Source organism: Haliotis cracherodii, unplaced genomic scaffold (assembly GCF_022045235.1).
Source record: "Haliotis cracherodii isolate W230 unplaced genomic scaffold, xgHalCrac1.p SCAF_3, whole genome shotgun sequence".
Lineage (NCBI taxonomy): Eukaryota > Metazoa > Mollusca > Gastropoda > Lepetellida > Haliotidae > Haliotis > Haliotis cracherodii.
Genome location: NW_027266286.1, coordinates 60654462 through 60680638, shown reverse-complemented (window position 1 = coordinate 60680638; position 26177 = coordinate 60654462). Strand labels below are relative to the sequence as shown.

At 40.3% G+C, this 26177-nt stretch overlaps 1 protein-coding gene across 1 annotated transcript; it reads right to left on the bottom strand.

The window, feature by feature from the left end:
- Positions 1-3863: 3863 nt before the first annotated feature.
- On the bottom strand, positions 3864-26170 carry LOC139474408 (uncharacterized). The gene is made up of 7 exons (XM_071257421.1): positions 26078-26170; positions 23895-24931; positions 19252-19474; positions 10368-11348; positions 8243-8447; positions 6453-6792; positions 3864-5346 (listed from the first exon to the last, which is right to left on the bottom strand). Exons 2-7 carry the CDS (start codon positions 24912-24914, stop codon positions 5122-5124), a joined length of 2994 nt encoding a protein of 997 aa, XP_071113522.1. The 5' UTR covers positions 24915-24931; positions 26078-26170; the 3' UTR covers positions 3864-5121.
- Positions 26171-26177: the final 7 nt, after the last annotated feature.

Here is a 26177-nt window from a genome sequence, read left to right as displayed (position 1 = left end):
TTTCTGGCGTGCCCAAGGGATGCAACTCTGCTGAGCAAATTGTGGCACCTTAGACCAAGGTTTGGCACAACCAAAAATGATGAATAAAGAAGGAATAGGCAGGGATCAAGCTTGAGTGAGTGAGGATAGTTTTATGCCGCAGGGACACCAGAAATGAGCTTCTCACATTGTACCCATGTGGGGAATCAAACCCAGGCCTTTGGCATTAAACACTAGGCTATGAGGCAGAAAAGTGAGTGAGTGAGTTTGATTTAACTCTGCTTTTAACTGTATTTAGCTTAATGTGGGAGGAAAGCCCATGTGATGCAGGTCTCAGACATTTACCACTTTGGTGAGGCGAGGCGAAATTGGGTTTAACGTCGCGCCCAAGATTATTGCACTTATATAGGGACGTGCATGCACGTGTATGTGTTTGTGTGGCTGCTTGTACTAGTCGGACTGATGCCGATTTATAGTGCTAGCTCACTGAGATACCATGCTGCAGTTTAACATGAATACCCCACTCAGACACAGTATACTGACTCCGAGCCGACCAGTCCTTGTTTTAGCCCCTTAATGCCGAGCGCCAGACAGGGTAACAACAAGTACAATCTTTTAACGTCTTTTTGTATGACGCGGGCGGGGATCGAACCCCGGACCTTCCGCTCTCCGGGCGGACGCTCTACCACAAGACCGCGGAGACCACTTTGGTGAAGCCCATGAGCATGGGTATGGTGCTGACAAGCCCAGAAACACAATTTGGGAAAATCGGGATTTAAACCCACTATCATAGCTTTCCGGCATGCCAAAGGGATGCAACGCTCCACAGCTTGAAATTTCAAAAAGGAATTTCTCATGTTTTGGGGGCAGTGTATTATGTTATGATGTCCCAATGATTGCTCATGCTTGTTATAAAGACCATCAAGTGATGTTCTGGTCATATAGCTGGGCACCCGTGAAGACCCAGGGTAGAATAGGTCTTCAGAAACCCATGCTTGCCATAAAAGGCGACTATGCTTTTTGTAAGAGGCAACTAACGGCATCGAGTGGTAAGGCTTGCTGACTTGGTTGACGCATAGTATCCCAATTGCATGGATTGATGCTCATGATGTTAATCACTGGATTGTCTGGTCCAGACTTGATTATTTACAGACCGCCGTCATATAGCTGGAATATTGCTGAGTGCGGCGTTAAACAACAAACCAACCAACCAACCAATTTGCATGGATTGATGCTCATGTTGTGAATCACTGGATTGCCTGGTCCAGACTTGATTATTTACAGACCGCCGTCATGAAGCTGGAATATTGCTGAGTGCAGCGGTAACAAACAAACAAACATATAGCTGGGATACAGCTGGGAGCGGCAATAAACAACAAACAAGTCATTATTTGAGCCACCAAGGGGTTTTCCTGGCCACAGGCCACTTTGATATCACGGCATTCACTTACTCACTCATTGGACATGTTCTGACCATCTTTCCCCCAAAAAACAATATTACAGAAAACATTTTATTCTAGATAAATGTAAAGCACATTTACTAGCAAGATAATAGCTTGATAAGTATCACAGTCGTGTTGAATAGAAGAAAGCTAGCAATCATGGACAGAGGATTAGCGTCACGTATATCACTGACTTTCTCAAAATAAAACCACTCAGATTAGACTATCACTGGAACTCCTGGAAAATAGAAACAGTTAAATTCTTGTCATCTGGAGTTCACAGTCCTGCAAATATGTAGCCAAACAATGTTGTGACAAACTTTAATGTATCAAGCTTGTGGTTGTCTCGAAGTAAAAGCTTGGTTCTGACGTATTCATTCTTAATTACCGTATTCGACGTAATAAGGGCCCAGGGCGGTCTTAAAATTAGAAATAGGGGGCACTTATTAGAATTTTGGTGATAAAAAAAACAGAATTGAAAGATTGTAAATTTCGTGGTTTATGCTGACAGCCTGAATGACACAAAAGAAAAGTCTGTGCGTATTATACACGACAAACATATTTTTCCAGAATTGAATTGCCCGTAATTATTGTTGCATATAACACACGAGTGTGTATTATACAGGAATAAATAAGTCTTGTGTACATTGATCAATTGGAAGAGGTGCCAATTGGGATTGTTCACCAGCCAATATATTAGCAAATATCGCTGTGGGCGCTTATTAGAGCGGGGCCCTTATTACGTCGAATACGGTAATTATTTTGGGTTGAGTCAAACCTTGGATAACTTAAAGTATTAACGTAGGTCCCTTCAACTTAGACACAACAGAGTTTGACTGTATCACTCAACATTTGTTAAGGACCACACCTTTGACTAAAGATGACTATTTTGGTCCAAACCAAATGCTGAGTAATATATATTGCAGTAAAACTATGGACAAGTGATGAAAGCAGAAATTAATTAATTAATTCAGTTTATAAAACATTATTCACATGTTCCTTTGTGGACAAAACTGCTGATGAGGTAAAACCCATGTAGGGTGGTGGAAAAGGAAGAATTAATACAATCATGTATAACCTATGACAACATTTCAACAATTATTCCAGAATCTGTCTACACAAGCACTTTTGCAACTACAACACACACCTTTAACCAAATAGTCTCTGAGTAAAATAATAGGAAGCTTTACACGTGTAAAGTGTGTACATCGAGCTCATAATAACCATCAGCCATGCAGCAAGCGAGTGAGTGAGTTTGATTTTACGCCGCTTTTAGCAATATTCCAGCAATATCACTGTAGAGGTCACCAGAAATGGGCTCACACATTGTACCCATGTCGGGAATCGAACCCAGGCATGACGAGCGAACGTTTTAACCACTAGGCTACCCAACCGCCCCTCCATTCAGCAAGGGTCCTGATGGGGCGGTCAGAAGGCAGTCAGATTAGGGCTTTTAGTCAGAAGGCAGTCAGATTAGGGCTTTTAGTCAGATTAGGGCTTTTAGTCAGAAGGCAGTCAGATTTGGGCTTTTAGTCAGAAGGCAGTCACATTTAGGGCCTTTAGTCAGAAGGCAGTCACATTTAGGGCCTTTAGTCAGAAGGCAGTTACATTTATGGCCTTTGGTCAGAAAGAAATCACATTTAGGGCCTTCAGTCAGAAGGCAGTCAGATTTGGGCTTTTAGTCAGAAGGCAGTCACATTTACAGCCTTTGGTCAGAAGGCAGTCACATTTACGGCCTTTAGTCAGAAAGCAGTCACATTTAGGGCCTTCAGTCAGGAGGCAGTCACATTTAAGGCCTTTAGCCAGTCATGTCTAGAGCCCTTAGTCAGAAGGCAGTCAGATTTAGAGCCTTTACTCAGTAGACAGTAAGATATAGGGCCCTAATTGATACACATTAAGAATGTGAAAAAGCAGACAAGTGAATTAATGACCCAAGGCAAGATCCCATCTATCTGCTACTGACCATGTCTTTCTGACCCACAGGTGGGTGTAGTGTTACTTCTTAAAAAATAACAAAAGCGACAAATCCCAAATAAGTGAATAGTGTAAAACTATTTGTGAAGATAGCACTAAAGCATGTGTCTTTCATTCCCCCAAGCAGCTGTCAGGTCGTGCTTTACTCACATCAGACTACTACATACAATACCTGAGTTGACTTGTACCAGGGACAGTCTAGAGATGTCAAGGATATGTGATCAACAGAACCTAGCTACTCTCTATCGTTTCCATGTTAATAAAGTGTAACTTCTTTGATAGGCATTTAGAAGTTGGAGTACCAAGTAAGGATATGATTAATGGACGTACACCTCTATCAAGTGAGCTTGATAACAGTGTCAGAACCTACACAGTCGGGCTTGATAACAGTGTTAGAACCTACACGGTCGGGCTTGATAACGGTGTTAGAACCTACACGGTCGGGCTTGATAACGGTGTAAGAACCATACCGAAATGTCGCTCTTAATTGTAATAAAGAAGTTATTCATCCATAAATCCTATCTGTACTCAATAAAGTGTGTTAGTGATAAATTTTCTAAAGAATTTATAAAATCAGTTCTTCAACAACTAATAACAAATAATACTGGTGCAGTGAAAGGAATCCATTACACATCTTCCATCACAAATAACAAGACATGAAGGCTCAACAGACATTACACAGAATGCACTACCGGGAACTCTACAGAGCTCAACATCAGGTCAGGATTATGTACAAACTGGTTGCTACGGTAACCATTCTAAGGCTTCAGTAAGACTATAGGCACTTAAGGAAGTTATAACTATATATCTGAGATCACTACTAAAGTCTAGAAGTAGTACAAAGGAAACAACCACAAGAAACAAGGTAATCATGTATTCAATAACAGTTGTGTTTCCATGGTAACACTTTCTTGTTTTATTGACAGCTCTCCCCTAAATTTCCGAAATGAAATATATACATACTGCTTTAACTGAAACATGTGTTTTAATTAATAAATTATATAAGGTTCCTATGTAATCGACCCCAAAATATTTTCTATTTAATATCTTGCCTCCAGACATATTTACCTATAAAATAAATGTAAAATAAGACACTATTTCAATCAGGCCAAACTTGGACTTTTGATATTTCAGATGATGGAAGCCAATGGTAAACTTTATATTCATATTTACATTTGAGAGGAGAGGAGAGGATGCTTCAGTGAGATATCAACATCACATGAAACAGGGTTAGACATGGCCACCAGTCCATTAGTCTGAGACTAGTGAAAACTTAGAGGGACTAGTTGTTTGGGTTTTCATCGAAAAACTAGTCACATGAACCAATAGTCTGAAACTAACAGTGGACTAGTAAGATATGACCAACTGTGTCTCCCTCTGTTAAACATCCTTTACAACCAAACTCAAAACAAAGGCCAGGGATAGTAGTATTTCTTGTTTACATTTTCTATGGAATGTCTGCAACTGTTCCCACAGTTGATAAATCTGATAACCTGCTTCACACAATCAACATCTGAATGGAAGCAATTGATGGCAAGGATATGAGAAAATATCTTACATTTTCATTGAGGTAAAGATTTCATTGCAAGTATATAAGGCCTTTTCTCAAGCATTCCAAAAGCAGAAAAGTAGGTAGGGTTTAAATATCAACAACAAAATGTCATCTTGCTCTAGGTGGATAAATGTGACAACACTCCTCTAAGGGTACATCTGTGATTTCATTATTCTAGGGGAATATCTGTGATTTCAGCATGGATTGATGCATGTTGGTGACAATCATGCGCAGGTCTTTGCTCCGCTGGGCCTCCTCCTCAAGATGGCGGAAGTGGTTGACTCGATTTGCCTTAGCACTCTGGGCCTGCTTCATCTGGGAACTCGACATGGAATCTTCCTCATCTAGCTGAGCTGCGTATGCATCAGCTCGGGCCTGGCATCGTTGAACTTTGATTTGCTGGAAAATACACAAAAATGAGTTACAATGTCTGAATGAGTGAATGCTGTTCACGCTGCAGTCAACAATATTCCAGCCCTATCATGACAGCCTGTAAATAATCAAGTCTAGACCATGATAACCAGTGACTGAAAACGTGAGCATGATCTACACTATTGAGACATGAGCACACAGAATCAAGTCACTTAGCTGACCACCGATACATCTATGTCGCAACTTACAACAATCCTAAGCACAGATTCTCTGCGATCTCATTAAAATCAGATCTTAGTTCTCACTACTGCTAAACAAAGTTCTGAGGACCTCCCATTACAGGTCACGTCAGAATGACCTTTTGCAAACTTTCACCGACCAATGAAATGACAAACAAGCAATCGACATTAGCCAATCAGAAACAGCTTTCTTGAGCTACATGGACCTGGCTTTAAACTGGCGACTTACATTACAGACTACGCTTTGAAAAATATTTTGTCAAAGTTCTCAATTCAAAATCTGAAAACAGAACAAAAGAACATTCTGGAATGTCGAACAGATGGCCTAGATTGTATGGCAGTACTTCCCATGAGCTATGCAAAATCTCTTCTATTCAAATGTTTATCCCACTGAAGCAAGACAATGATTTTGACGGATTCAATCGTACAGCCCCTAACTGTCGTTCAGAAAACACTCTGTTAACCTTTTCAAGGTCACATAGTCCAAAAAGACATTCCGACTGTCACTTTAATGATCTTGTAAGCGACGCTCTGATTGGTTGAATGAAAGGCCCCTTGACGTTACCCACAATGGGATGTCCTCAGATCTTTGTTTGATCTTTAGTTTGATTTTAATATGATTGGGATTCTTCATAGGGTCCATTTCAGGTACTTCTTACAACAGGTATTGATTACTGTGACTATTCAACACAGGATTCTCCACAGAGTTAAAATGTCTGAAATATTGGTGGATCTAAAGTAAATAGAGGAGAAGTCATAGCTGATGTTTGCATTAGTTTAACTTGTTTATAATGCATGTTTAGGATGGCAAGTGAATTCCTCAGAATCAACAGCAACAACAAACATCACAATGGTTTAATACAGCATGTACTGAGATGCCTGAATCCCCCGCACCTGTCTCCTGAGCGAGATGGCCTCGACCTCCTTCTGATGCTGTTTCTGCACAGCCTCCCGATGTTCCCGCCTGTTCCTAAGTGCCGAGATGCGCTGTTCTTCCCTAGTGGCCTCAACCTGCTGGTTCTTCTCGATCCTCTGTCTCAACTCCACGCTGACCTTTTTCTTGGCTTCCCGCTGATTTGCGATTATCTTTTGTTCCTGCAGCTGGCGGTCGCGTTCACGGGTCAGCTGTTCCAGGATGCGCTGATGGTGCTGGTCCTGCATGGCCAGCTTCATGCTGTTCTCCTCCGCCAGACGCGTCTGCCAGTCGCCTCGACGCTTAATGATCTGCTGGCGTCTGTGGATAACATGGGAATGAGTCGATGTTGTCAACCCTGGGGCAGGGTAGAAATAAGCACTAGCCAACTAGCCCGGACGAGTTTTGTTCATGTTAACAGTATCCTATGGGCTAGTAGGTGGGGTTAGGTGAGGTGAGGTGAGGTGAAATGGGGTTTACCAAAGCGTCCAAGATTATTGCGCTTATATAGCGACATGCATACATGTGTGTATGTGTGTGGGTGCTTGTACTAGGCCGGACTATTGCCGATTTTATAGTGAAAGCCCATGCTGCAGTTTAACATGGATACACCACTCAAGACTCAGTATACTGACTCCGGGCCAACCAGTCCTTGTTATAGCCATAGTAATGCCAAGCACCAGACAGGGTAACAACATACCCTGGACCTTCCGCTCTCTGGGCGGTTTAAGGGCTAGTAGAATTTCAAATATTTCAAACAGGTACTGCTATATGTTGCAACTATTCGGGCTAGCAGACTTGGTTAATTTCTATCCCTGCTGTGATCTAGTGGATAGAGAGTCAGCGCAGAGAGCAGAAGGTTTGGGGTTTGATCTCCGTCCGCGTCATCCCAAAAGATGTTGAAAGATGGTACTTGTTGTTACCCTGCCTGGTGCTCAGTTATAAGGGGATACTGTCTGAGTGGGGTATCCATATTAAATTACGCCATCACAGTGCACTATAAAACCGGCATTAGTCAGGACTAGACCAAGCAGCCACACACACACGTCGCTATATAAGTATAATCATCTTGATCGTGACATTAAACCCCATTTCACTTCACATCACCTCCCCCATCGTTTACAAACACAGTGAAATCCTATTGGTCCAAGCCCTGCTCCTAGATGATTCACCATTGAGATATTACTATGTATTTATGATACATTAACCTGGAAATCATGAAACCAGTGGATTCGGCTGGGAAGGTGCAGTCAGGATTAACAGGGCATTTAATAGTGCACTTCATGGAGAAACAATCTGGTTTAATGATTTCTGGATTAATGAATCATAAACTGACAACATTCAGAAATAATTTCACAAAATCATATTAACAGAATTTGATGCAAAGTAATGTAATGATTCAGGTGTTACCATTGTTACTTGACATCTTTGCAATAAATATTTTCATTGTGCATCTGCATTAATGAAATTCAGCTATTTAAAATCACCAGTCAGAAACCCTTGCAACCCCAGCAACCTGATAGTGCTGTTACTATATTCTAACATCCCCGAAATAAAGTTTTCCTATTCAAACAAATGTAACTACAAACAAAACACACACAAAATTAAAATGGGAAAAAATCAATGGCAATCTAGCCTTGTGAAATAATTCTAGACTTGAGTTGGACTCTATTATTTTATTCTCTGGGGTCTGGGAAACTTGCTACCACTGGGGACTATGCTACCTCTGCAAAATATACGAACAAAAACATAATCTCCGTGAACATGTTACCTGAATTCCCGTCTAGCTACAGTTATGTCATGCTCAGTCATTATCCTGTATCCTAGGGAACTGGCCACGCCCTCCCCATCCATGGGGACACTGCCAACTTTAGTGCTGGGAGGTTTGGGCATCTTCAACAGCAGCTCCACAGAGTTAGAGTAGTCTCCCCTTGCCTGGGGATCCACATACTTGAACACTGGACTTCTCCACTCCACTGTGGAAGGTGAAAATATTTCAGTGTTAATTATTTGTTTTTCAGTTTGGACTCAGCAATATTCCAGTTATATAACAGTGGCCTGTAAATAATCAAGTCTGGACCAGACAAACCAGTCTTTGACATTGATGAGAAACGATCAATGCTGTCTGGGCATGCTATCAACCAAGTCACCAAGCCTGACAATCTGATCTGTTATGTCGTCTCGTATAACAATCACAGGTCCCTACCGGGACATGGGGAATCGAAATAATGTTGCTGTTTACAGGCAATATCTAAATTCAAATACCTAACATCTAATACTGAAATAGTTAAAACGTTAAACTTGCATTCGTGTTGCTTTTGTTGTAGTTATTGCAGAAGCAGATTAGACAGGGGTCAAATGTAACACATTACCTGAAAGAACATTAACATTAAACCACCATAAGTCAAGTTAATCAGTATAAATAACAAATGAAAATTAGGTTTCACAACAAAATACCCATAATCTTAATAAGAAACAAGTCTTAAAACATCCATTCATATAAAGGGTATCCTTGAAACGAAGAGATCATAGCCCTACAACAGCTGTTTAGCAACCAGAATTTCCATATAAGTATTTGAGTGCTTAGGTCTCTAAGATCTGAAGATCCTGGAGCTTCATACCCTAATCACCATGGCAACCTTGTTCTAACTGTATGTGTATAAGATACCTAACACTATACAAAATAATTACTCTTGACAAGGTCAATATGCAAAAACAAGGACCCGAGGACCCGACCCCCGAGGAGGTCTGACCAGACAGACTGTAACTGACTGAAGGAGTCAGGTCCAAGGTCGGATTCGTTTCTTATACCAAAATTCACTTTAAGGCTTATTATTCATTACAGTAACTTAGCTGCAAACCGTGAAATATTCGTACCAGACGCCATCTTGTTTTCTAGCAGACGAGTCAATATTCATCACATGACAGGTCAAAACTGATCATGTGACGAGTCAATAATCGAGGTCAGTGTCAGTCACATGATTTGGGGGTCTACATTGAAATCTATTATTTCATCACGTGATACGGATTAACCAATGGAATTGCAAGATTCTAAATAGAGGTACATGTATAGCAATTTTACTTAATACACCCACACTTTTCTGAGGCTGCCAACTTGTGATAACCAAGTGCTTAGTTGTGATCTTAACGCTCAATATGTACAATCAAATATTTCAAAACTACAGAGTACGTGGGACTTGAACTCACATTTCAGAGGATAACTGTGTTTATCAGTCTTAAGGGCAGACACGCTACACATGTCCTAGCAGGACTGAGATGAATTAAATGCAGTTTTAACTCTGTTATATCTCTGGACTTTGACCTACTGAATAAAAATTTTACGGACCCTTTCAGCAAATTTTGATTTTCATCACATATTTGTGCAAAATAAATACAGTTTATGTATATTTACTTGGATGAAATGGGAAATAAGACAATTATACCCACATTTCCTTGGTGTATCGGTCAATATACATACAATTTTCAGAGTGAAACCTTGGCTTCACCTCGGAGGTTCCACTACTTAAAGTTTAGGCATATTGACCGATAGGCCTTGGAAATTGTGGCTATGACTATTACATACACCTATGCTTCAACATAGATTTATGATAGCTGTATTGTTGAGACCGTCGTTCCACAAAATGATCGTAGAGCTACGACTGTCCAAATCGCCGTACTTTAACATAGATTTATGATAATTATAGCTCTAGATACGCTGTGGAGTGGGACCCTGAAGGCTGTTCAGCCAAGTGATCGACTACTACTTTCAGAACTACCATACCTTAACATAGACTCACAATAGTGACAGCACTAAGATCGTTCTGTGGAACAGGGCTCTCCACACCCAGCAATCATAAAACAGATGTTTCACCTAGAATCTGTATATGGGAACTAACCTGAGTTGATGGCTGCATTCCTCTGATCCCGAGCTTCTAGTGGAGCCTGCAGAGCTGTCTCTCTGAAAGGTCCGGTTGCAGACTTGGCCTTCCTTCCTCCAGGACTGGGATCCCGTTTCCAGTACCTCCATGGAGGCCGCCTGCCGACTGGTGGCGTCTTCCTGAAGAGCAGACTCGAGTCGGTGTTGACACCAACGTCCCTTTCTCGCAGTCTTTCTCGTTCCAGGTCCTCTCTCTCCCTCATTAGTAGTCGTCTCTCCTGCTCACACTCTCGCCTCTTCCTCTCAAGCTTCTCCCTCTCCTCGCTCAAGTCCGGCGATGTTGCGTACCCACTGTCGGCATCACCAAGATCAAAATCCTCCAAGCGGACATCATTGTTACGGAAATAGGCTTCTTGGACAGAATCATCAAAGGAAACAGATTTCCTGCAAGAATTTGCAAACTGCTTCTCACGCTTCTTCAGCAACCTCTTCCTCCGGTTCACTTTCTCAATCTCCCGCTCATCCAACTCCACTTTCTCCTCCTTCTCATCCGACAGCTCGTTGAGCTGGGACGAGACTTTATCCTGCAGCTCCTTGCGTGTCATGTTCGTTCCAGGAATAACAGCATCCATGTCCTCACTTTTCACAGCTGCCTTGGCCTTCTGGCGCCTCGCCTGATGCACGACCGGATATGTGGGAACGTAAGGAGGGCATCGGTACAGGCCTCGGTCCATAAACACCGGCTCTGTGTCCACGACAAGGGGGTTAGCTTGGGGGAATTCTGGTGGGTAAGCAACAGGTCCGGACCCAGGGTATCCCGGGAGTGAGTCCTGGGGGTAGTTCTCTTCCTTCTGGAGGGTCTCCCGGGCATCTCGAGGCATCTTCAGCTCCAGCGCCAGACGCTCGTACACTGGTTCCGGGATCCAGACTGCCAGGTCCTCCGGGACTTTCTCTGTCTTGCCATTGCTGAATGTAACTGTTATCTGGCTGTCATCAGGCCCTGAAATATGGAGAGTGAGTGAGTGAGTGAGTGGATGTGCACCAAAGTCTAAAAGGGACCAACTATTCTCTGGGGGGTTGGGAGAATGGGTGGGGAAAGAGAGTTGGATGCTGGGAGTTTTGGAGACATTACTTTTTCAGTCATGGCTTCAAGACATACAGTTTCTTTCTCAGAGAGCTATAGGCCTAACTATAGGGAATCAAGCATGTTCATGAAGACTGTGGGTTTTCATAAGCAAGAAATAAAACCCCAGGTTATTCTACGTTACATTTCAAGCTAAAAAGCTCCAGATGTTTAAACCATGTAGCAAGATGACAGAAAAACAGTCAGAGTAGGTTTTCACCTTGTTGGTAAAGGATGAGCACAAACTCCATCCTCAGTAATGGGATTTGTTGTTTTGTTTGTTTGTTGTTTAACGCAGCACTCAGCAAATTCCAGCTACATGAAGGTGGTCTGGAAATATTCAAGTCTGGACCAGACAATCCAGTGGTTGATATTATGAGCATCGATCAACACAATTGGGACACGATGACATGCATCAACCAAGTCAGGGAATCTGACCGTCCGATCCCGTTAGTCGCCTAATCAGATTTGAGGGGGCTTGCCCACAGCACAAGTGCCAGTCATAAATACTTCAATTTTAGAGTCCAAATTTACTGGAAAGTAATTCAAGAGTCTCAATGTATATCATGGTATAGGAACTGATTTGATAGGAAATTTCAAGATTTAATAATATTAAACCATGCAAATGCCTGAGATATATCCGCCTATTTTTCCAACAGCCATGGTATCAGATGCTGCTATATCAGTATCATCAAACAAACATGGCAGATAGGTATCAGAAGCTAAATAATCTGCCAATTTCTTTCATTATGTAGGGGCACGGGTGGCCCACCGCGATTCTCTGTGCAGAGTTTCGTCCCTTGGGCACACCAGAAACCTATGATGTGGGTTCGAATCACGGTTTGCCCCGATTATGTTTCTAGATTTGTCAGCACCATACCCGTGCTCGTGGGTTTCACCGAAGTGGTAAACTTCTGAGACCTGCATCACTTCAGGCTTTCCTCCCACATTAAGCTGACACGCCGTGATATAACTGGAATAATGTTAAAAGCGGTGTTAAACCGAACTCACTCACTTTTTCATTATGTTCTAGGTTGGGACTTTTCAATTTATATTTTCCATTAAAAAGTCTGACCACACCCGGATTAACTTCTACTAGCAGATCTTGTTACTTAAATCACCCTCTGACTGACGTTCCCCAGGAAGGAATCGGTTCTAAATGATATTTCCACATGACACAGTTCCAGCTTAAACAAATAGACAAAGAACAATGTTCCATCATGGTGACCAATAATAACAACAAAACCTGCACCAATGATCAATAACTCAAGCTAAATGTTGAACACAATGCTTTGGTGTCATGGTAACACGTCAAACAAAACACAACTAAGTTAAATAATGAGGTAATTATATAAGTAAATAATTGCTACTTCAGAACAAATTCACGAGTGTTAAAAAAAATAAAAATATTATTGAAATTACTGCATGAAGAGCTTGTTTGATGGTTCAGCACATAGTGAGCTGTCACTCCGTGTTTACTGTATCCAAGTGTCCAAACATGGCCTGTGAGTGACGGAATCAATATATCTACAAACAGACAGCTACAGCATGGTGACACACACACTGTCTCCAGTGGTGCTCTGTGGGTTAAGCTTTATGTTAAGTTCCAGGAGCTATTTTACAAACCAATGAAGTTTACAAACCTTGATTATAAACTATATTTTGATTCTATATTATTGGGTCAAATTAGGATATTGTTGTCGAGACACTAAACACTGGTATTTTCAGCATTGTTTTTTTAAATTCACCTAGAAGACCAAGATTTTATTTGATATTTGGTCTAATCTTAAAGTAAGTTGAAGCACATACACAAAAAGATGCTTAAAAGCTTGATCATTTAAACAAACATTAAATACAATATTCTGTTACATGAAACTATTTGTATGAAATCAGTTAAAGTTTTAAGTGAGATTGGTCTTTGGAATGTGTGATATTTTGCTGACTTCCCCCCCCCCCCATTTTATGTAAAAAGAATCCATGTCCCCCTCCCCTCCCTATAATACATTACTTGTCCTTAAATAATGTTCAAATTGATCAAATATTTCTTTGTAACTGTGTCATTTTTTCATACCCTGCCCATTGTTGTGATAAGATTTTGCCCCACCTACCCTCTTTCGCCGTCATTTTGTCATGAACCACACACCCCACCCCCACCCCTTACAACCTCACCAGTCCCCCCTCCCCTATAATAAAAGACCAGTCCCATGCAATGTAAGGGGATGGTCATATCAAGAACAAAAAGTATTTTGTTTTAATCAGACAAACACTGTTCTGCTCGACCTTGTCAGTAATTTAGATCTACTCTGGGTCCAAGACATGCAACAGACAGCTTTATTTACCATCTCATTAAACTGAAGTCATACATCACAAGGAAGCAAATTAATTCTTTGACTTGTATCTATGCTGGCAGGATTCAAATAGCAGGAAGCAAATCCCAGAAAATTAATTCCCGATGATTTGACCCAGGCTGAGATTCCTTCCAGCGTGGAGACAGAGCAGCAAGCAACACCAGCAGACGTTTTCATTACTACTTCATTTGTTTGTCAGTGGTCTGATTAAAGGTGAACACGACACCGATTTCCTGATCTACAATCACAGCCTGGTGTACAGTTCCCATGGCAATATGGAGGAGATCATTGCTTTCATTCGTGACCAACTCGTGTTATTTCGGGACAAGCCGAATAGCGACTGGTGCTCCACTCGTGGCCATTTTTACGACTGGGTTCCATCTCAGAGCAAACGGGCATTGTTAAAAGAACTGTCAACTCGTTGCGTAATGATTCACGTATATTTTTCCCACCATGTCATATATATTCCAGATGCTATTTGAAACACATTAGAACTTACGGTTGGTTGGTTGGTTGTTTTACGCCGCACTGAGCAATATTCCAGCTATATGACGGTGGTCTGGAAATAATCGAGTCTGGACCAGACAATCCAGTGATTAATATCATGAGCATAGATCCACGCAATTGGGATCGATGACATGCATCAACCAAGTCAGCGAGTCTGACCACCAGATCCCGTTAGTCGCCTTTTACGACAAGCTTAGTCGCCTTTTATGGCAAGCATGGGTTGCTGAAGACCTATACTACCCCGGATCTTCAGAACTTACGGTATTTATACAGTATGATAGAACATGATTAAATGTATCTAGGGTATATTTTTAGGGTATTAAAATCATCGCTATGTGCGATAGTCCAATCAGATTTAGCAAAGGAAAGTGGACTTGATGTGGCAAGGGTGGAAACAAGACTTTGATAAAAGGGCTGGTGGACACTCTTGCCTCGGGAAGATGACCACGAACAAAACAGAAATCCAGTTATATCCAGACATGTCAGCATGAAGTAGCAGGAAACCCCAAAGCGATGTAACCTCAGATGTTTACCACTTTGGTGAAACCCACACGCCTGGGTATGGTGCTGACAACCTAGACCCCATTTCAGTGGTTAGTCACGTGATATATTGTTTCATGACAAAAATTCACCATATAACTAACTACATGGTTATACGACAATTTTAAGTCTCTAATGTTCGCATTTCTTTATGACTATGAACACGTTCCTTTTGACTTATATATGTTTGAACAAAGCTAAAGCTTCAGTCAACTTCAGTGTATGCATGACCACATTGTTTTATACGTGTATCTAGATACATTCTGCCAGGGCTACTTTCAAATTATTCCCAATCGGACATTTTGTACCTATCTCTTGACACCAACAGCGGGTGGGGTCGGGTAAGAGGGGTGTGGGTACTCACGTAGTAAATTTGGACTCGTCCCAGACTTAGTTTAGAACCAATGATCATAGGTTTCTGGCACAAATGTGGGACGCAACTGTGCACAGCGAATTGCAGCGCCTTAGATGACCTCATTTTAGTCCGTTTTACTGGCCCTGGAAACCTTAACTGGCATAAAGGAAGGTTGTGATTCAGGACAAGCTCTAGTTTCTTACTTGTTAATCATGTTCATACATGTTTTAAGATAATAAAACATGGAGAGAAAGCTTTATTTGCATTGAATTATTTCATTATCTACCCCCTGCGAGGGTACAAATATTACTTGGCAGAGACTCTGGATAGGGGTTGATGGGGTGCACACACCTCATTTCTTCAGACACCTTCTGTGTCGATCTGTGCAAGTCCCTCTAGCAGGTGTCATACTTCACGCTGTGACACATCTTCTCGGGGCAAGGGAGTTAATTGACTATATAACAGCCTTGCAGAACTAGGCTGGAATAATGGAGTTATGTTTTGGCTGGACTTACAACTTATGCAAAGTCAATTTAAAATCTCATAATGAAATCAACATCCAGTTCATAAAACTGCTATGCAGATTTCGGTCGATTGCAGGTTTTAGCCAAGCATGTGTACTGTCAACTTTGCGTCAACAGACATTTTGAATATTTATAAATATTTTTCAGAGCTTTTCATGTTTTTAATCCAGGTGCTCACGTGATGTGATGCACTTCACAAAGTAAGACCCGTTTAATAACAATGTAGATCTTGATTATCGATCAGAACGTCTTGACTGGGCGATGCCATTTTGTTTGAAGCAAATGCAAGTGATATCAGAGGTGGAAACTGATTGGTCAACATAGGACATAACTCGTAATAGCAACTGGTGGCGCTACGATCGAACCCAGAAATTCCTGTGTGTTTGGTGTTAAGTGGAAAAAGTACATTAAAAACAGAAAATTTCTCTTCATCATAAACAGAATTATTATAATAATAAATCTTTATAAAACTGTGGATTCAAATACTAAGTATGTGTACTTAACATTGACCATAGAAAACAAATGATTCTGAACCTCAACATCTGCACAAATTTCTTCGAAATGGCAATCTTAATCCATCATTCAAACCATGGCATGTAATGCATCCCCATTTAATCATACTATCGACAGACCTAATCCCTCGAATATAAAGATTATCTACCCCCTCACTCTGATAATAGTGAAGGGATGAATGTAATCTGATTGTAATCTGTATGTAATCTGTACGTAATCTGTATGTAATCTGTATGTAATCTGTATGTAATCTGGAGCTCTTACACAAGAATAGGTCAGGAATGATATAGTTGTAAGCAAAACCACAGAACAGTCCCTATTCGGGCTGGGGCTGTCCATATTACCGCCCCGGGTTCCCAGCCAACTATGACCCGATCCTATGCGGGTACCAACTGTAGGTCTTAAGACTTGACCGGAGCTCTGACAAACGGAATTTAGATACATGTATAAACGATCTGGTCATGCATACACTGAAGTTGACTGAAGCTTTGTCTTTATTCAAACATATATACGTAAAAACGAATGGGTGCATCATTAAAAAAAATGCAAACTGTGTCTGTGTCTGTGTCCTACACTGTGTCAATTTTATGCCAGACACCACGCCATGTATGTGTCAGACACTGTGTCAATTCTGTGCCAGACACCACGCCATGTATGTGTCAGACACTGTGTCAATTCTGTGCCAGACACCACGCCATGTCTGTGTCCTACACTGTGTCAATTCTGTGCCAGACACCACGTCATGTCTGTGTCCGACAATGTATCAATTCTGTGTCTGACACTGTATCAATTCTGTGCCAGACACTGTGTCAATTCTGTGCCAGACACCCCGCCATGTCTGTGTCCTACACTGTGTCAATTCTGTGCCAGACACCACGCCATGTCTGTGTCCTACACTGTGTCAATTCTGTGCCAGACACCACGCCACGCCAGACACTGCATCAGTTCTGTGTCCGACACTGTGTTAATTCTGTGCCAGACACTGTATCAGTTCTGTGTCCGACACTGTGTTAATTCTGTGCCAGACACTGTATCAGTTCTGTGTCAGACACCATGTCCATGATGTCACGGCAAGCGATGTCTTATCTTCGGAGTGATCTGTATACCAATCTCATAAAGTATGTATGAAGACTCCCGCTCTCCAGATTGGAGTTCAACCAAGTCACGCTACACCGGGCGGGAGAGATCCCTCCAGGATAAGATTCACACGTACAGCAGGTAAACTGGGAAAGTCAGGCACATCCAGGCATGACATCATACCTCTGTCTAACTCAGTGAGCAGGAAAAACCACATCACTCAATAATGACCAACTACATCCAGTCCCTTGAGATTCCAGGCAAGAATAGGCCCTCAGTACCCTATGTTTGTCGTAAGAGATGACTTTACAATGAGGTTAGAATGGTCAGGCTCTGTTAGGCTAATATTGGTTTTATTTGTATGTTTGTAAGTTAGCTTGTTTGTTTTTTAACCCCACACTCGGCAATATTCCAGCTATATGATACTGGACTGTAAATAATCAAGTCTAGATCAGATAATCCAGTGATTGACATCATGAGCATCGATCTACGGAATTGGGATACAATGACATTCATCATCCACAAATTTATTTATTTTCTCTGTTGATTTTTTCTGAATATCTTTGTTAAAAATGTAGGCCAAATTCTTTTCTCAGGGTATCTATAATATCTATCAACCAGAAATTATCTTTCAGTCCTGGTAATTTTTACCTTAGTTACTGTCTCTAATAAAAACATGGATGTCAAAATTTTACGAAACATATTTGTCCCTTAATATTTTCATAAATATTCTATTAGAGACTATATTTATTCTTTATATACCACTGAAAAGAAGTTAAAGAACACCCAATTCTATAACATTACTTTAGTTAATCTATCATGCTATAACAGATTAACAATAGTAATATGAAAGAATCAGGTGTTCTTTAAGATCTTTGTGTAGTATACATTACAGATTCAAAAGCAACCCAGTTATCAAGACAAAGGAAATACAAGGAACTGGTTGAAACATTGATGGTTGCTGTTCTATTAGATAAAGTTACAAAATCAATAAAAAAAACTGATTAAGTTTTAGTGATATCCATCGTCAGGTAATCTATACTGTATTTCCAGTTCATGAAGATGTGTCTCAGATCTTAACAGACAGCAGGGAACCTTGAAATGGACTTTAGATCAGGAACACAGAGTAAATCCATGATAAACAAATCACTGGAGTTTTTCTGGACTTACGTTCCTCTTACAGTGTACACCGTATTCTCAGTAACCCATCTACTTCAGTCCAATGTGTGAAGCTACAACTCACTTGTGAGTATAAATCTTACCTTCCCTTAAATTACCATAAAGTACCTTTCGAAGGGCCAAATGTTCACCTTTTGTCCTGCCCAACATGCCTCATACTCTTTACCCATATCAAAACAGCAATAAACAATTGAAGGCACGTGATTAGCTAGATTGAGTACTGACATCTTGTCCTCAATTTACACCCTCAATTAACAATAGCAAAACAGTGATCAGACTATAGCCTTTGAAGTGGATAAATTCTGTCTATAAATTCGACGACTAGAGAGGAAATTCAGTCGAAATGCTTATTACGAACTACAGTTATAACGAACTAAAATGAGAGGTCCCTTGGAGTTCATTTTAATCGTAGCTTACTGTAACTAAAAGAGAAATGTTTCCAACAAAAAGAGCTCATCAAACAAAATAAAAAAATCGTATATAAACTTTTAGTTTCCTGTGTCAAGTTCTCGACTGACTCATGCCAACAAAAATATTCCCAAACAGAAGCTAGTATTTTGCCAACTAGTTCGAGCAAGTTGTCTTCAAGTCTTTCAATGTGATGAGTAACGCAGAGACTATATCTCACTCTCACACATGGTACTATTTACAACATCAAGGTCTGGAGCAGGAATGGGCAACAGGTAACAGAACCATGAATCTGTAAGAATGTAAACTTTTAACTTTAAACTTCTTACCCTCAGCATCTCTCCGCTCATGTCCGTCGATGACGATCCCGGGGCCATACCGCTCCCCTTCAGGTTCCCAGGGGGCCAGCACCCTGTCCCCCGTGAGGATGGTGTGCCGCTTGGCATCTATCAGGTCCACTATATCGTAGACGTAGGTGTCCTGATACGATGTGTCCCTGTACTTGCCATGCTTACAGGGGCCGAAACCTACCAGGAATTTGTCCTGGAGAATCTGTGAAACAAAGGGCACATTTCATAACAACTGTCCTGTTTCTGTTGTTTGTTTGTTTGTTTGTTTGTTTGTTTGTTTAACGCCGCATTCAGAAATATTCCACCTGTATGACGGCAGTCTGTAAATAATCAAGTCTGGACCAGACAATCCAGTGATTGACATCATGAGCATCGATCCACGCAATCAGTGAGTGAGTGAGTTGGGATTAACACCATTTTTAACAGTATTACAGTTATATCACGACATGTGAGCTTAATGTGGGAGGAAAGCCCGAAGTGATGCAGGTCTTAGACGTTTACCACTTCGGTGAAACCCACAAGCACGGGTATGGTGCTGACAAACCAAGAAACATAATCGGGGCAAATCAGAAATTCGAACCAATCATAGGTTTCTGGCATGCCCAAGGGATGCAACTCTGTGCCTTAGATGACTGGGATTTGGCATTTCAAATCATGGTACACTGGTAATACCATACACCTCTAGTAAAACAAAGAACACCCATGACTGCAACATCACTGTCCTGGAGAATATACCATTCAAAGGAAAAAGAGAACTACACTACCTACAAACAACAATGTCTTAGAATATTTTATTATTTTAATATGGTGATCAATAAATGTATTTTCTAGGCCTTAAGTTCAAGAGTTGGGATACAAGTGTGCTACAGACTGAATGCCTAATTAATGTGTTTCATTGATCAATTAAATGACGAAGCAGAGCAAATGGCCTTCTACATTATATTAGAATTTCACAAATGTTACCATGGTTACATACTCTCTGACCATGGCCTACCGCAAATGTCTCATACTGAACATCAGCATTTACTATCTTGTCTTGCTTCTGGGATATATACGTGATTAGTTATGAAAATCTTTTATATCATCTTCAATTGAATGTCTTTTTTTCACAGTCAAATGCTACAAATCTGCTGACATACTATATAAGCAACAGTCACATATTCCTTCATCTTTTTAGGGACATGAAATGTGTATAATAGAATGATTATTGTAATAATGGGTTGCATTAATTTCTACCTCAGAATCAGTGGTCTACACTATATTTTGACAACTGATTACAAAAATAATCTTGTTCTGCTGAAAAGACCTGCAAAATCAGTTGATATTCACTTAAAGTTAAACATCTTAAAACAGCTGCCAATGAATTATTTCTCAATAAAAAAAGTAAATAAAAAATATTCGAAAAAAATTTGAATGTTTTTCTCAATGAAACAAATATGTAAAGAAATATTTGAACGAAAGTAGCATAAGGAAGAGAATATATGGATGTCAACTTCTTTATTATGAGGAACACAACATTTCGGAGTATATGTAATGTTAATCACCTATCAGCGCCAATCATCTGTTGGACTCCCTTGTTAGTTTCTACCTGTTGTTATCTTTTTAATTTTGTTGTCCTTACCTGAACATGTATTTGCTCTCTGCCTCATGGCATTCGTTCACCTGATGAAGGAGTAAGCATATACTCTGAAACGTTTGTTTCTCATAATAAAGAAGGTGACATCCATATATTCTCTTCCTTATGTGTATCACTTCCAAATGCCTTTCAAAGACCAAAAGTAGCATAGACAAGGTAATCTGTACCATAGCTTTCTTAAAGCAACAACAGGAAATATAAGTGTAACCATAACACCACTTCTACCCAACAAATCTCCACTACAACCTGGGCCAGTGCTTTATCTGTCCGCTCCTTACCTAGTCACACCCCTTGTGATAGGCCATTATAGCAACACCATAGCCCGGTGTGTGTAGCATATACCTAGCAACTTGAACACTGTGGGTACACAATACCACCCTTCTCCGGGGCTGTTCACCCGTGTTCAGTGTGTGTTCAGGGGCTCAGTTCACACACCTCCATGTCACCGGGATTCACTACATGTCTCCTTCCTGCCATTCATGTCACTAATCTCAATGGAAACTGAACTTTCACATGTTCAATGGAATTAAACTCTCTTTTGGATCATAACCTCCAAGAGTGGTCTTTAAAATACTGACAAGAGGTATGGTGAACAGAAACATCCAAAATGAATATGAATTTTAATATTTTTAATTTTTAATTTTTTAAAACATTTATCAATAACTGTGTCAAGAATGGGGCAAAAAGGATGCAGGGATGAACATGTCTCCATATTATGACCTCAATTTGAATAAGAGGGCTGGATTCTTCAAACAATACAAAGTAATACAAATTTAATTCATGACTCACGATGAAGAAGAGGAAGATGGAGAAGCAGACGAGGCATATAATGCCTGACTCAATTACTTAAACACAAAGGACAGTAGGCCTTATGACAATAACGTTATCAGGGGCATAAATATTTTATTAATCCAATCCAATATGTATTGTGTACAAAGTACTTGTTTTATTGATCAGGTAAGAACAACATTATAGATGTTCTATCTAACAGGGTTTACGCATAGTGATGCCACAATTCACCAGTACGTCGGTGCATCGTCTGCAAACTTTGCACGATACGATACCTGATACACTTAATTTGGCATCAATTCACGTTTAACCCCATATCGATTGTTCATCTTCATCTCGCATCGATATCAATCAGCAAGTACAAACTATTTTTTTATTCCTTTTAACTTTCTTCGTTGTCTTTTGGATATGAAACCGGCCCGATAACAAGACTGCCTGTGGGTGTCACCAGAAAATGGGTTTCACACATTGTACCCATGTGTTGGAATTGAACCAATTGAACTTTGGTATGATGAGCCAACTCTTTAACAACTAGGCTACCCCACTGCCTCACGCAAGCCCATGATGTTACTCACCAAACTAGCAATCTCATTAAAATCAGATCTTAGTTCTCGCTAAACAAAGATCTGAGGACAACCCACTAGGGGTCACGTCAGACCGATCTTACGCGAACTTTGACCGACCAATGGAATGACCAATCAGAAGGCAGTTTTCTCGTGCTTTACGGCACAAATTTCAAATTGGCGACTACGCTTCGAAGCCTATTTTTACAAATTCTCGATTACAAATTTGAAACCTGAACAAAAAACATTCTGGAATGACTAATAGATGGTCTAGATTGTAAGGATTCAGTCGTTAAACCCATAATTATCGTTCGGAATACCCCATGTTAAAGTTTTCGAGATTGCATGATTAGAAATCACATTCCGACTGTCACTTTCATAATCTGGTAAGCGACGCACTGATTGGTCAGATGAAAGGTCGTTCTGATGTGACAACTAATGGGATGTCTTCAGATCTTTGTTTAGTGGTAGAGAGAACTAAGATCTGATTGTAATGATATTGCCAAACTAGCTACATATGACTTGTCTAAAAAGGATTGTGCACTACTCTAGCAGCATATCATACATACCAATTTCAATAAATTCACCAAGTGTTTGGAAATTTTTGAAACCCCACAAGTCAGTTGAGCAGGTGACCTCTACATGTTGCCTGCCCATCTTCAACATGTTCAAAGTTACCTGCCCACTTTGTAGACATTATAAATATTGAAATATTGCGAAAAATATGAGACAAAATCATGACTCGATTCAGTTTAAATAATGTAAATACTTACTTGAGAATCTACGAGAAGTTATGATAAAATTGAACATGAAAGTCGTCTGTAACTTATCTGTCAGACAGTCGGGCAGGTGGTGGAAAATTTCATGCATCCTGACAGAAAGGTTACCAGCCATGGGCGAGCAGGCAGGCAGTTATTTCAGACACTGTTTTCACCAACATAGGTACACACTTTATCATGACCGATTTGGGGCCTCAAGTACACAGCAAATATCAGTGACAGCCCCGAATTGGAACAAACAATTCCTCTTCATGTTATGATGGTCATAACGAATGTTATGACTTTTCAGAGTTCACTTGTATTTCATTGATAACAGGACCAGAGAGAGAGAGAGAGACTTTCATCAGCTAGTTTACCACAATACCATGTTTACAAAATAATTAGTTTGACATTCTTCCATATTAAAGTACCTCTGATTAAGAAAGTAATAACTTTCAAAATATCCCAATTTTGAACAAATAATTATAATGTTCACAACACTGAAAGGAACTAGTAAGCCCAACTAAAGATTGATAGTATCTAAACGTGTGACACATCTTGTGGATTAGAAACAGTATGAATTGCAACATCTTCTCAACATAAGATATCAGTATAAATGTGTTATAAGTGCATTATTTTTCTCTCTTTTTTGTTAACAAGTCACCACATAAAAAAAGGTGATGTTCCTGGAATATTCAGCTAAGGAAGAGATAAAACATTTTTTCCATTGTATTTATCAATGTCTAAAATTTCATAGAAACCTCCCCAGTGTCACGGCATCAATGTATTGCAAAACAAAAATGTTGCCAATATCCATCTTGGGAAAATTCTGAGTTGGAAAAAAATATTGCCAAGTATATATGGAAATGAAATTACCTGACTCTGAACAGTTCCCATGTAAAAGTATCCATCGTCTATCCTCCTCGCCATCACTTTCTTCCCGATCAACAAAGCGCCGGCGGCAGGGGACAGATCCAGGGGGTCGAACAGCGAGTCCTGGGCCTTCAACCACGCCTTTGCCGGGCGGTACCGGCTCCAGTAATGTGGGTAGTAGTACCGTTGTGGAAACGGTCCAAGAAATGGGTACCAGTAAGGTGGGAAGGCCCACTGGTTGAGAGCAGACACCCTGGGTAGATTGAGGGCCTCTTCAGGATCAGCATTGAGCGTGGTTGTCACGCTGCATGTTCTCACGTTGGGGCGAACATGATCCTCCACAGTTCTAATGAGGCGTTCCTGGGCATGGTCTGCTCGGTACACGGGGGTAATGCGCTCGACACATCCGTGAGTCGTCATGGTAACAATGTGGAAGGACCCATAAGTTTCAAAGGACAGATCTTCGAGAAATTCGGTTGCGGCTTCATCAGCTTTGTTCTCACAAATGTAGATGCAGTGGACTGGTCGATTCTCGTTCACATAGGCAACATGGTCTAGAATGTCCTCAGTTTGCTGGTCAGGCAGACCGTCTGTTACTAAATACACTGCTCGACACTTTGGGTCACTGAAGGCAGTTAGGAGAGCGTCTTGGGTATTTGTTCCGGTTTTTGCTGATAGTTTGTTAATCCACTCTGCAGCCACTGCGACAGTTTCAGGCGTACATTTCACCATCTTGTCCGCCCACTGAGTCACCTCAGTGTTAAATTCTATGATGTTAAACAGAGTGTCTCGGTCGCGACGTGCATGTTTATGGAGAGTTTCAATCAACTGTTCCTGTACAACATGGAGGCAGTTGTACATGCTACCTGACGTATCCACACAAAATGTCACACTTGTTTCTAGGATTTCCCCGAACATTGTTGGAAGATTTGGTCCTGGAGGAGCCGTTGGTGTCAGACGAGACTCATTAGAGGGAACAACAGCCTCAGTTTCTCGTTTTGCCGGCTCACTTGCCATGATCATATGACTGTATGTTGTAACTGAGGAGATGAATGACATCACAAATTAGAATAATAAAATGTTTCATTAAATTTATTATTAATAAATATATATGGATTTTTCACAGTTTGTTCAACAAACGTGTAAATCTACTTGCCCAAACATGGTAATTGATATCATTTTCAGGAGATTTCAGTGTTATTATAAGGACTATTAAGAGCTAAGCTTACTGGACCAAACAGAATTTCACTAGACTCGGGCATCGGACAAGTGACTAAATTCACAGCATGTTTGAATCCAACATGTACATATGCATACAAATATGGTTTGGACATAAGCACAAAGAAATTAAACATTCTAATTGACAACAATGGACATACAAAAAAGATATTGCCTAGCTATATCTGTCAAATATATGAAGAGAAGAAAGACAAATAATTTGAATATTTGTTATGAAATAGAAAGGAAGTTTTTGTATAAATCAGAAATTATAACTTCTCAGATTTTCACTCAACTTCATTCTAATAACATATTGAATCCACCTGTGTGATTGTGATTGTAAAATTATGCATCAAACACTGTGCCAAATACTTTTGAGTCTACTAGCCCGAACTTGTATTTTGATATTTTTCTTAAAGCAGATTTTAGTCTAAGCATATGGACAACCTTTAAATGAAAATTTACTGGCTAAAATAACCGACCGTTCTAATGGTCTTCAAGGGTGTTGTTCTGTGTAATATATTAACAGAAAATGTTATATTACATTTTAACTAATTGGAAATAGCTGGAAGCTCTTCAAACAATTATTATGTGATGAAAGTACTTCAATTTAAGAAAAGACATACTGCTTGCAAGATGTCATAGTGACCTTATGGTAGTCATAAATATCACACAAAAATAAGTTTCTATTTAAGACTAATGTATAAATATAAATCCAAGAGGAATATAACACATGGATTTAATTTCGTACTTACATATCTGTATCACCGAAATGAACTTCCTACCGGTAGTTAGATCTATGGTCAAGGCTTAACATGCTTCAACACAGTTTGAGACATCACAGTCTCTGATCCGAATTATGGCAACAAAATGTTAATTTCTTGTGGTAAATTGACATCTAACAAATCAATACAGGGACAGTTACATGTTACGTGTTAATACAGACAGAGATAAACGCTTTAACTCACACGACGTTGTCAAAGCCACCAGCCGGTTACTCCCATCTCGCACTCAATTGTCAAGTAAACTGTCACTATTTACAACGGGCACCTGTCGCTAAGGACGCCA

What these genes read in the sequence shown, in the direction of transcription:
- LOC139474408 (XM_071257421.1), bottom strand. Translation starts at nt 24,914, where the DNA reads ATGATCATGGCAAGTGAGCCGGCAAAACGAGAAACTGAGGCTGTTGTT. An exon ending in TGGGAACTGTTCAGAGTCAG is followed by an intron (nt 19,475 to 23,894) that starts GTAATTTCATTT and finishes TTTGTTTCACAG; the next exon opens with ATTCTCCAGGACAAATTCCT. An exon ending in GAATGCAGCCATCAACTCAG is followed by an intron (nt 8,448 to 10,367) that starts GTTAGTTCCCAT and finishes CACCTTCCACAG; the next exon opens with TGGAGTGGAGAAGTCCAGTG.